Source organism: Histoplasma capsulatum, genomic scaffold (assembly GCF_000149585.1).
Source record: "Histoplasma capsulatum NAm1 scaffold_2 genomic scaffold, whole genome shotgun sequence".
NCBI classification, from domain to species: Eukaryota; Fungi; Ascomycota; class Eurotiomycetes; order Onygenales; family Ajellomycetaceae; genus Histoplasma; species Histoplasma mississippiense.
Window position 1 is genome coordinate 1,101,016 of NW_001813981.1, and position 11,723 is coordinate 1,112,738.

An 11,723-nucleotide genomic window follows, 5' to 3' on the forward strand; every position below is an offset into this window, starting at 1 on the left:
ATTGCCTCTTTAGACTCAGGAAATGGAGATGTATTGGGGCCTATCGAGGGTGATTGTTGTTTGTTGAGAGTCGGGCTGGTTGCTTTGGGAGGTACAGGAGGGGAGTTAATGCGTTCTTGCGGGAACGGAGGAAGGCTCTTTTGAGATAAAGAGCTATTCGTTGTTGAAATCGTAGTAGGTTTTAGAGGAGGACTCGGCTTTCCATCAGACTTGAAACTCTCGTTGGAGGTGCTTCTTCGTGCAATTGGAGTGGGAGGGAGAGTGTCAATTTGTGCGTATTTCTTCGAAGAAAGTAATTCCAACTTTGTATCAGTCCCATCGTATTCTGAATCGTTTCTTCTAGGACCATTATAAGTAGGGGTGAACTGTCTCAGATCAGGAGACTTCGAAGACACTGGTGGCTTGTCTTTCCTTTGTAGTCCGTTTGGTGCGAATGGCGCATTAGCCGTAACAGACTCCTTCTTGCTTGGCGGAAGCCCTTTAAGCAACGACCTCACATCTTCTTTAGTAGGCGACGTATCCTGGCTTAATTTATCATCACTAGGATTGGTATCACGCAATGACCATGACGTCGTTAATTCCACTTTTAAGGGTGTTTTGTGCTCATTCTTCTGTGGTTTCTGATTGGAGTTTCCAGATTGTGGTAACCTCCTTTTGGGTCCCTTTGCTCGTCCTTTTGTCGTGTGCGTCAATTTTGCTGGTAAGATTGACTCAGACAGCTCAGACTGAGATGGCATTGGTCGTGATGATTCATCATTCGAACCGCTGGATGGCCCGCTACTAGAAGGCGGTCCGCGGGATAAAAGACCTGCCAGGGCAGGATTCAACCTGTCCGCAAGCTTTCCTGTACCAGAACGTGCACGTGGACCATTGGGTGGTGCTTGAATGGAGCTACGGTCATATTTCGACGCAATACCGGCCAGTTTTGAAGACTGCTCAGGAATCTCTCGATTGTTATGCAATTTCGCCGCCGATTGTTGTAAGGAAACATCAGGTTGTTGATCCGGTTTTGCGGGGATATCAGCGAGTTTATCAGATGGCAAATTCCGTGCATACGTAACTATGTCGGAGGCTTCACCTTCTGGGCCATGAATCGATGAAGTTCTTGACGGGATAGCCTCGAGTTCAGGGTCCTGAACATCAGACCCAGCTGCCTCTGACTGCTTTATTTCTCTTTGAACGCCTACGGTTCTGGGAAGTTCAACTGGCTTCAAGTGCCTGCCATTCCCCAAAAGACTAGTGACTGCAGGTCCAGACTTAGTCATAGTTCTCTGCTTCGTAATGGCCTCCGGGATTTCAGGCGATGGTTTGTCTGGTGAAATAGCCCCTTTATCTCCAATAGTTGGGCGTCGGATCGAACCTCCACCGGTTTTCATTGCCTCTTTCTGTTTAAGAATGCTTTCCTTGAATTCGTCTATTTTATCGGACTTTTTCGGTCCTCCCGTTGCATTCAGACCGGCTTTGCCCCTTAAGATGTTGTCTTTTAATAGATCGGGGGCGACATAGTTTTTCGTTTCGGTCTTCCTTAGCTTCCCGAAAACATTTTTGAATTCAGGCTCATCTTTGTTGGAAGCTCCATCGGTTATTTCGCGACGCCGCAAGTTTGCTCTGAAGTTATTTAAGGGTGGGGTGGAAGGCTTCAATTGCGGTGAAATCCCATCAACCGGCGATTTTGTTATGGATCCCAGTCCTTTTTGGGAACCTATGGGTGACGGTGAAGCTGGACTGTCAGCCATTTGCCTGGGAGAAGCTATAGGTCTTGACTTCAGGTCATCAAGCTTTTTGGGATATTCAGAAGTCTGTGCCACGCTAGCCATTGTGTCAATGCGCAGAACTTCATTATCAGACAGAAGAGCGCTACGAAGCTTTGGGTGGCTTGATTTAACTGTGTTTGCGGAGTCCCGATTCTCAGACTCTCTCAAAGATTGGGTTGAGATCCCCGCCGGAGGTTGGTTCTCCTTTTGCAATGAGAATTTTGGAGAGCCAGGTCTTCCTAGATCGGCACTAGCCTTGCTTTGTCTCAGTCTATTATTTAATCCCTTCTTCCATTCAGGTTCCTCCTGGAACTGCGGCTTGAGTTTTGGAGAATCGGGTTTGTTTAAAGCACTCTCTAGCCAGGTAGCTTTCGTTGGGCTCCATCGCCGAGAATCCATTGTTTTTGATGGGCTGACAGGAAGATCTGACGGTCTGTCTCCCACATTACTAATTGAATCAGATCGCGACAAGGGCCTGGATGGAAGCGATTGCTTCAGGGCGACATCGTTAGGTGATTTCGATGGTTCAAGCTCTCCCTCCGTATGCTGGCGAACAATTGTTGTTTCGGTATGGCTAGAGCCGGGGCGCGGACTAGAGATGTGAGAGGTTTCACCACTTGCTTCTCTGAATAGACTGCTCGGTGGCGTCTGGTAGCCTGGCTTGGGGACTGCAGTACCTCGCCCAGTTTGTTGGTTGCTCCATCTCTTTGAAACGCTATCAGAACGTTTCATCATAGCACTTTGCACGAACCCACCTAAGCCTTTCGTTGGAGAAGATGATCGATCCGCAGCAATTCGACCTTGAGACGGGGACATTGCAAACCGGTCGGCTGGGTGAGGGTCATTAGCAGTGAAAGACGCGCGCGACTCTATTCTCTGGGAATTGGACAGAGGAACCGGAGAACCTAATCCCCCAGCCGTGGCAACAGAAGATACGCTAGAGTACCTGTTTCCCGAGCTGCCGGTAGCATATGTAGAACTGGCTCTGGACGGAGACCCTGACCGATCAGTAGTATGATCGTTGTTTATTACCTTTTCAGAGTCTACCGTCGGGTCTCTGCTAAAACCGGGCAATCTAATGTTCCCGCTCAACATAGCAACATCCGACACTGAGCTATCTTGGGCGCGTCTATATGCAGGCGATCCAATTCCGCGATCAGATGTCTGTCGGAACCAGGTGGGATCCTTCGAAGCAAGAGACTGGGCGATGTGAGATCGGGGCGGAGTCGAATCAGCGTCAAGTGTGGAAGTAGACTCCAGACGCGTTTCGACTGCAGATTTGGGCGAAGGGAAAGTTGGAAAAGGGACAATACCAGCATCAAGATCCCGAGAGCCAGGACGCTGCTGCCAAGTCAGCCCTCGTGAGGAAGGGCGCGAAGAGGTCGATAATCTGGCAGAATGACGAGCCAGATCATCTGCTTTGGCCATATCTGAATTCCCCGTCTCTTCAGTTGCTGGTGTGGTATCCGATATTTCTCTTTTGGGGGATGGAAGAAGGGCCAACGGGGGTTCAATTGATTGTGCGCGTACGGGAGAGGAGTGAGAAACGCTTCCTGCCAATGAGGGGCTACCATAGGGGCCAGGAGAGTCCTTAGTTGGAGATAGGGATCGGGCACGCTCTGTGTTGACATAGAAACATGGAATATGTTAGCCGGGAGACCAGAAAAATGTTGTGTTGTTGACTTTTTTTAATGTATCTCCTCAACACCGGGATATTTAATCGGTCTGCGCCTAGTAAATACAGCCGCAAACTCGGTGCACTAGATAGATGCGGATGGAAAATAGGAATGATTCAAATTTACCCGCTCTCCTAGCCTCTCTCTCTCTCCGGCCTTGAATGATCTCTTCTTCTAGTTTTCTAGTGCGCTCTTCGTCCTCCCTGTCGCGTTTGTTGCCCAGCTCACGGATGCGGTTAAGGAAGTCGTTGACATCTTCAGAGCCATCCGCCTCCATGGCGCGCGCTACCTACCCGCAAAAATCAAACAAAAGAGAGAAAAAACAAAGAAAACCTTGCACAAGACGCTGACTATGAGGCATCAGAAATTAACAGTATTCTGTCTTGTTTCCAGGTCTTTTCCAGGAAATTGTTTGGCATGGGCAGGGAAGACCGTGTGGTATTTCATGTTGCTCTGTGCTTAAGATCGGCTGTGTCTTACATAATGCGGCTAACTGCCCAATGGACACGAGGAGTTAAAATTAGAGGCTTTATAAAATCATGGCTTTAAGTTACATGTCAAGGTTGATCAATTGCTGTCTAACAGATACTACGGGAAGGCAAGCTGTTTTGATGATTGCGCCGTTGAAGAAACTGTTCGCATGTTGAATTCGAGACCCCGTCAAAGCTCGGCTAAGAGCCAGGAACCACGACGAACCGCGACATAATTAGATCTGGCAAAAATCTACGAGGGGTAAGGATAATAATTAGCCAGCTAGCAGGGCGTGGCCGAATATCGGGGGCAATAAGAAGCTTGTCTGGGCAAGCAGCTATGAAGCGCGTTGGCTCCGTCGTTTTATATGTCATCACCGTGAATGGCTATAGCCCACTTTTGGTGCTTCGAGACGCGATGTTTGTTTATTTTTGTTCTCATTTCATTTAAGCTTCGGCTACGAATCTTGGTTTCGTCCATCATCCGCGTAGAACGTGGTACATAACAATCAGAAAAGGCGAGTGTGCCTCTTGCAACAAGCCCACATTAATAATTCCACTCCGTTCTATTCGTAGCTGCGCGGTTTTAAGCCGAGTTCCACGATGACAGCTTCAGGTAGGCTGCGATATAAAGACCATATTTCCTGAAGGAATAAGAAGAATCCCAAAGAGTGAAATGAAATGGATCAGTAAAGAAAAAGCCTGTCCTTTGCATCTTGCACCACCCATTCGAGCCCCTCGTTCAAGTTTCGCCCAGTCATTGCACTGCATGGGAATATTGTCCACTTGTGGGTCTTGATCGCATCAAGTTGGAGCGCCTACCCTTCCGTAAAAGAGTCATTTAGAAGATTCATATTTGTTACATTAAACGATGTAGGAGCGAGGCCCGGACACATACCTCTCGAATCTCATCTTTGTCCATGCCCCCTTCAACATCGGTCTTGTTCAGAAAGACGAGCAAGCTAGCGCCCATAAGTCGCTTTTGGATTTTCGATCAGCACTTTTCGGGGCCTTCTCTACTAGTGCGCATGAACAGCTTGGCTGCAATTTCTCACCTCCTCCTGAAGAAGCCCAGCAAGTTCCTGTCTACAGTCATCGATTCGGATTCGATCCGTTGCATCAACCACCCAGATCAAAGCGTCAGTCTTTTCGAAGTAATTCCTCCAGTAGGATCTCAATGTCTTTTGCCCTCCAACGTCCCCTTCATAGGAAAGAATAAAAGGATAGTCAGATTAGAGTTTCTGTTTTCTTTTCTGCCCTGGGACGGAAACTTACATATGTTCAACTTGTACCTTCGGTTGGTAGAAGAGGCGGTTAGTTCATTTGGGGTTTCGTGAATTGCCTCCTTGACATAGCAAGCTATGCTTACCCTTGGAAGTCAATAGATTTGATGATAAAGCCCAGTGTTGGACTAACGGTGGTGACATCTTCATTCATGATCCTCTTGACGATGGTTGTTTTGCCAGCATTGTCAAGCCCTCTTCTTCAAATCAGCAGAAAGGCTTAAACAAAGGCATGATGAATGGAAAATGGACTTACAGCATCAGGGCCCTCATCTCCTTGTCCTTCAGCCGTGCCTTTCGTAATATAGAAAGCATTTTGGATTATTTTCTTTCGGGTGTCTGTCTCGGGTGTTTCGATGTTGCAGAGGTTCAAGCAACATTTATTTGTTTCGCGGAGGCTTCTTAGCTTAGCCCAATCGCAACCACCAATCCCTGAAATCCATACGTGCAGTGAACCCATTTCTTCCTCAACATCTCCCTTTCACAATATAGAATCTAAGCCGGCAGAAGATTTAACTGGATTGATTTTTCATCTTAAATCTTGTGTATTTCTTATTACGTCTCATTCGCAGACATGTCCCCATGGACATGGTTTCTCTCAGATATCAGCTGCATTGACATTGTTCCTCAATTCACCATCTCCAGCCAGGCACCCACCAACCAATCATTGGGTATTGGGGGAACCTTCTGTTCTGTTTTGTTGATCTAAATGTCTTCTGCAAAGAGACCTCGGGATTCTACATATTCCATCTTATTGCCACTTCACTGCAGATGATTCTCGAAGCAGGAACCGATCCTCCTTGAATCGACTGGGTACACTCATCTTTCTTTTGTGAATCTGAAAAATCCACTCTATCTATCCTCTACTCACTCTTAGAGTATTAATAGGAAATCCGCGAGCCGGAGGAGTTTGGCGACAACTGGTGTTAAAGGTAAGGGGCAGTAGGAGGGTTTGTCATTTGAACCCAAGCGCTTTTGAACAAAGCAACCTGACCCTGCGGTTCCCAAGGAAGCGTATGGGTAACCTATCGAAGCAACTAACCTAAGGAGACGCCATTACACGCTGACAATGGAAGGGTTCAGGATGTCAAAGGACGAAAAATACCCTTCATCCGCCGACGAATGGAGCGAAATCTTGACTTCTTTCAGAACATTCCAGGCTACTTCGCATTCAAAATACAGAGCGATACAGCAACCTCGCGATGAAGTTTCCCAGATGCTGTCTTCCGCGAATTCCCAAACCGGTTTACAAACACCAACACATGAAGTAAGGACTAGCTTCACCATGGCCAAACCTTCCGTCGTCCAGAAACAACCCTATCAGGAGCGTGATTCTGGGTTGGGAGCACTCAGCCCACAGGAACCAGGCAAATTAAGCCCTGCGACATTAGATATAGCCATGGGCAAATCTGCTGCAGTGGACATACCCTCAGAAGAAGCAGCTGACCGTACCCAAAAGCGAACTCCCAAAAAGGATAACACGACAAACTCTGGCCACTGCTGCAGCCAACAGCAGTCACCGGCTATAGAAATCCAGCCTGCCTCTGATTCTGACCCTGTTACTGAAATGAATAGCGGTGAGGCTAATTGACAATGCGTAACAGAAATTGTTCAACATACTCATCACAAGTTATATTGTAGGGACAATCACGCCCAGCAAGCCAAATCAGGAGAGGAAAATTCTCTCCCTGTCCTCTACAGGTAATTGCCCCATGGCCTTTGCCTTCTTTAATATCGACATAATCGAGGCGCCTTAAAACTCACTAAATAAAAAAAGATTATTCAGGTGGTTCCGATGAAGTTCTTCTCCGACCCAAACCCCCAAATGTTCCAGATAGTGCAGCTCCTCCGTTAAATGGACAGCAGCCTTGCATAGCCGTCCAAAATCTAAACAAAATATTTAAGGGGAGGAGCTCGACTGCCTTGGAGTGCTCTGACGCCAGTCCCCTGAATAAATTCAGAACCATTAGCTCGTTTAGTGACAATACTGCTATGCGGAGAGCACATACCTTTCTTGGACCACCCAAATTTCCCCCACTTACTAAACCACGAGAGAAGAAATGCCCGATGGTTTTGGATCCTCCAAGCGAATCTTTCGTGGGTGCCGGTCGCGAAAAGCAAAATTGCCTTAGCGACAAACTGGAGCGACTTAAGAGAGAAGAAAAACTGAAAATTGCCCAGCAGATCCGCGGCATTGATCTCCACGCAATGAAACAGCCTTCCCCACTTGACTTTGCTCGCCAGGGAGAGGGAAATGATCCAACATCGCCAATTGCCAAACAAATTTCCCTTGCTCTTACCAAGCGAGACAATGCAGTATTTTCGCATTTGCGAAATTATCCGTCAAACAGGAATTCGCCCACTGGCGAAGCGCAAGATCATGGTGGCTCCTCTGATATGGCTGAATCCCGTACCCGTTTCTCAGGGCGTAATTCAGAATCTTCTCAACAAAAGAATGGAAGTCTGCTTATTTCAGGAGGTGATAATTTTTCTATGCCAGTAGTGGACTGGCAACACCGCCCTTGGGACACCCACTCAGGTCAGGAATTTACTCATAGGTTGAAGAACTGGTTGAAAACAATTAGTGAATCGGATCGTGCCCGGGTTGATACAGACAGCCCGGAGTTCAACGATGCACGCTTTCATTCCAATGGACGCGGCATGTTTGCCTCACGAGCAAAGTCACCTATCTCATTCCTTGACCTGACTGATCAAGAAAGTGCTGCACACGCGCACGAAACAGCTAGTGGATATATTCATAATTGGAATACCCGCCTCGTAAAGGAACGACAAGAAGCTAAATGGAAGAAGAAGAAAATGGTCATGCAAATGCGCCTCAGCCAACAATACCTCCAAACCCTCACGATAAGAATGAATCCGCACTCCCCAAAGTTAAATCTGTACCTGCGACCTATCGAGAAGAAGGACCTGCAGGGTTTGCTTAAACTGTTCAACTGGTATATTCAGAACACAGTCCGCTGTGTCGACCTGGAGCCGCTTTCCTTCGGCAATTTGCAGGAGCGCATTGACGAATGTGAGCGGGATAAATTCCCAGCTCTCGTTGCTGTCGAGCAGAAGCCACGTCTAGGCCATGCCCTGAATGGGGAGGAAGAAAAAATCTTTGGTTGCATCCTGGCAAGTGACTTCACAGGTCCCGCCACTATTAACCGCTACACCGCAGAACTGGAACTTTTTGTCGAACCTAAATACTGCCGACTAGGCGTTGGAAGTTGCCTCGTTGACAAATTACTGGAAATCTGCGATTCTGACTACCACCCTAACCAGGGGTATCATTTCGACTGCGCTGCTGCACAGACTGGTGTGTACCGTGCGGGTAAAAACCGTCAACTCGCCAGATTAATATTCATTCTCCACCATGTTGCCAACAACAATTCTGATTACCTATGGACGAAAGAATGGCTAGAGCGGAAATTCGGATTTGATGAACAAGCCCTATTGAAAGGCACAGGGATAAAAGGAGGGAAATGGTGAGAACCAACTACGCCGGGACATAATTGTTCGGTTATTCATGGACACGCGGCATGCTGATTTTCAAAACTTTTAGGTTAAATTCCAGCTACTTGGTTCGGAACATCAGGTATCTTCCCAAAAACGACACCGAGGTGGCGACTTGTAACTTTATCGAGTCATGACATCACCCAATACGATATCCATCCGTCATTTTACTCTCACAGCACTGTTAAACTCCCATACGATCGTTCGTTCCTGAGAGCTTGTTTGGATCCACCCACTGTGAAATGCGCCCTTGTTTTTTTTTTTTTTTTTTTTTTTTTTTTTTTTGTCTTGTTTTGTTGCTTGACTTGATACGATTATTTTAATTCGTTTCATGAATACCAGGGCCATCTATCTGCTTCAACGCAGACTGGTCTATTTTCTTACCTGCTAGTTTCTGTCACAAGAGTCGGATTTGCTAAACAGCATGGAAAGCGTACGAGGTTAGTCTCCTCTCAATAGATAGTATTGCAAGAACAACGGAAACCTAGGTACCCGGTAAACTCAAAAGTAACATCCAACTTTCTCGTTGCGTGCTGAGTAAAACTCAATTTACGTTTTTCACATGCCACTAGTCAAATCATCTAGAATCAACCGAACAAATCCCCGTGGCTGACAGTTTCAAGTTAACATGCTCTACAACCTTATTCTGTTCTAGGGTTGACAGGCAATTCTATCGTGGATTTAGGCGGAGGGGGTATTTGGTCAGGGTGCTACTGGGGATAAAAGTGGATTCGGGGAGGAGGGAAAGAATCGGAAACGGATATCGAACTTTGAAACAGAAATGAAAGTAGAACTAGTAGCTGTGTTCTATCTAATCTTTATCTATTCTAACGAGTGACTGAAGTATTCTATTCCAATCCTATACTATCAAATCCATCAATAACTATTCGAGGAAAAGGAAAAAGAAAAGCCCCTTAAGCTCGTTAACCCCCCACAACATTGAATCCATGTCACTACCTTCCAAACTTAAGGCAAGGAGGAACAATTGCAGGTGATGCGCAAGTTATCAGAGCCTCCAATACCCGGGGAAGCATCCGAAGGTGTGGACTCTGAAGCTGGTACTGATTCTGAAGGCGAAGGTGTCTCGGCGGCGGACGATGCGGCATTGGCATTGATTTGCAGGGCTGGAGTAGTTGCTGGTGTATTGGCAGCTGGTGTATTGGCAGCTGGTGTAGGCGAAGCTGTTGGAGAGGCGTCAGGGGTGGATGCTGCCCCGGAAGCGGCAGCGGGAGCCGAAGCGTTGCCAGCAGCGCTAGACCCGGCAGGAGCATCTCCAGAAGGCTTGTCAGTCCCGGTCGTATCATCCCCAGGATTTGGGAATACGACATCTTGGCCCTCGATGGTCGTCTTGCCATTGCCAACGTTGGCAACATAGATATCTGGCAGTTTATCAAAGGCAGCCTTGTCGCCACTGCCTCCTTCGATGCTAACCGGTGCGCAGTTCATGTACATCTCCCGGTTACCGATTTTATTGAACCACGTCCATGCGAGGAGAGCTTCTCCACTTGGTGCAGATGACGGGATCTTGAAGCTATATTGCATGGCCAGAGGGCAGCCGCCGATGATTGACTCAATGACTTTGAAGGTCTTGCCCTGGTCATAACTGAGAGAGATCTGGCAGGATCCACCGCCATGAGTGGCAGTACCCACCAGTTTAATCTCTCCCGAACCTCCGGCCTTGTATGTGGCTGAAGGCTTGCTGACGCTATCGTGTTGGTAGCCCTTGCATGGGAAGTTGGAGCCTAGGGGTGAATATCTTAGTTTTCGTGCGGGTGGATGTGAAAGTTGGACATATCTAACTTACCATCTGCAAGAAGAGGGGAGGTCATGCTGTAGTCAACGTCCCCACCAGAGCCGAATCGGCTGCGGAAAGGGACGGGCTCGCTCATTTCAATATGACCCAAGGCAGACCCAGCTGCGGCAATGAGATAGAGAAGACTAAGGGAATGCATATCTACAATAAGTAGAAAGGTATAAATGATTCAAATGGGGTATAAGGTATGTACGCAATAAAAGAGGGATTGTATATCCAAAAGAAAGAAAGAAGGGCCAGCTTCCGAATCTCAAAAAAATGAGAGAAATGAATGTGGTTGATGAATTGATAGAGAGAATTGTGATACAAAAGAGATTCAACATTCCAGGGCGACGAAGCCTCCTATTTATGCCTTTTCTGAATCCCCTCCATCGAGCTAAAATCCCACTGCAACAAAAAGTGGAAAATTGGAGAAGGGGTGGAAGTTCAAAATGCAAGAACGGAGATTCGTTTCCGGAGATTCGTTTCTAGAGGTCGTACCCACAAATCTCACAGATAAAACTTCTCAGATCCATATTGAATTCCGGAAACCCATGTTCCTGTTCCTGGTTCGTTTTTCTTGCCGATTGGTCGCTGTCCCTTGAAATTCCCGCTTGTTTTGAATATCTGGAATCAGATTCGGCATGGATTTTTTCTCGCACTTGCACGTTTCTTGGGTCAAGAGAAGGTCCAGATGCCGTAAAACTATGAGTTATACTTTATAGAACGTTATGAACGGCGTGCTTATGAGGAATAAACCGTCGCAATCGTCGCAACCGGGTTGCTCCTCTCCCACGCGCCATAACAGAAGGAGCGGAGGGGTTCTGTGGCTCGCACTGGGGACCAACGATTCATGTACCTTCACCCAGTGCTTGCACAAGAACTTCGTTAAGGGGTATCGGCCAATGATTCTCCTTCTCCCGCCACATTAGCCTTTTGCGGCGGGGTCAATAGAAGAAATACGCCGTGTTCAATGCTTCGCGAAAAAACCTTCGTTGTGGGCAGTGAGCCAGTAGATCAATCTGCCCATCACATTAACACCATCGGGCGGAAGTAACGGAGAAAATAAGCTTCATTTGAGGCGTTGTCGAGAGGACCTCATCAAGGGGAATCCACCAATAAGTGCATGTCCCTGTCACATTTGACGTTCAGCGGTTCTTCGGCCCTACGATCGGGTTTATAACTCGCGGAACTCGATCTTGGTCTAGGCCCGCATCGGAGTCCTGTCGCCA

The 11,723-nt window shown here is 47.4% G+C and overlaps 4 protein-coding genes across 4 annotated transcripts; 1 reads left to right on the plus strand and 3 right to left on the minus strand.

The window, feature by feature from the left end:
* Positions 1–375: 375 nt before the first annotated feature.
* HCAG_02424 (predicted protein) lies at positions 376–3,707 on the minus strand (the record flags this gene model as incomplete). The annotated part of the gene is made up of 4 exons (XM_001542203.1): positions 376–411; positions 498–2,459; positions 2,787–3,373; positions 3,557–3,707. 4 exons carry the CDS (start codon positions 3,705–3,707, stop codon positions 376–378), a joined length of 2,736 nt encoding a protein of 911 aa, XP_001542253.1.
* Positions 3,708–4,586: 879 nt separating this feature from the next.
* Positions 4,587–5,498, minus strand: HCAG_02425 (conserved hypothetical protein; the record flags this gene model as incomplete). Its single annotated transcript, XM_001542204.1, has 6 exons — positions 4,587–4,718; positions 4,799–4,879; positions 4,956–5,101; positions 5,176–5,192; positions 5,270–5,380; positions 5,440–5,498. The coding sequence occupies 6 exons, from the start codon at positions 5,496–5,498 to the stop codon at positions 4,587–4,589; spliced, it is 546 nt and encodes a 181-aa protein (XP_001542254.1).
* Positions 5,499–6,468: 970 nt separating this feature from the next.
* Positions 6,469–8,836, plus strand: HCAG_02426 (predicted protein; the record flags this gene model as incomplete). The annotated part of the gene is made up of 4 exons (XM_001542205.1): positions 6,469–6,760; positions 6,825–6,884; positions 6,970–8,671; positions 8,749–8,836. The coding sequence occupies 4 exons, from the start codon at positions 6,469–6,471 to the stop codon at positions 8,834–8,836; spliced, it is 2,142 nt and encodes a 713-aa protein (XP_001542255.1).
* An 829-nt stretch (positions 8,837–9,665) lies between these two features.
* HCAG_02427 (predicted protein) lies at positions 9,666–10,651 on the minus strand (the record flags this gene model as incomplete). The annotated part of the gene is made up of 2 exons (XM_001542206.1): positions 9,666–10,441; positions 10,504–10,651. 2 exons carry the CDS (start codon positions 10,649–10,651, stop codon positions 9,666–9,668), a joined length of 924 nt encoding a protein of 307 aa, XP_001542256.1.
* Between the last annotated feature and the right edge of the window lie 1,072 nt (positions 10,652–11,723).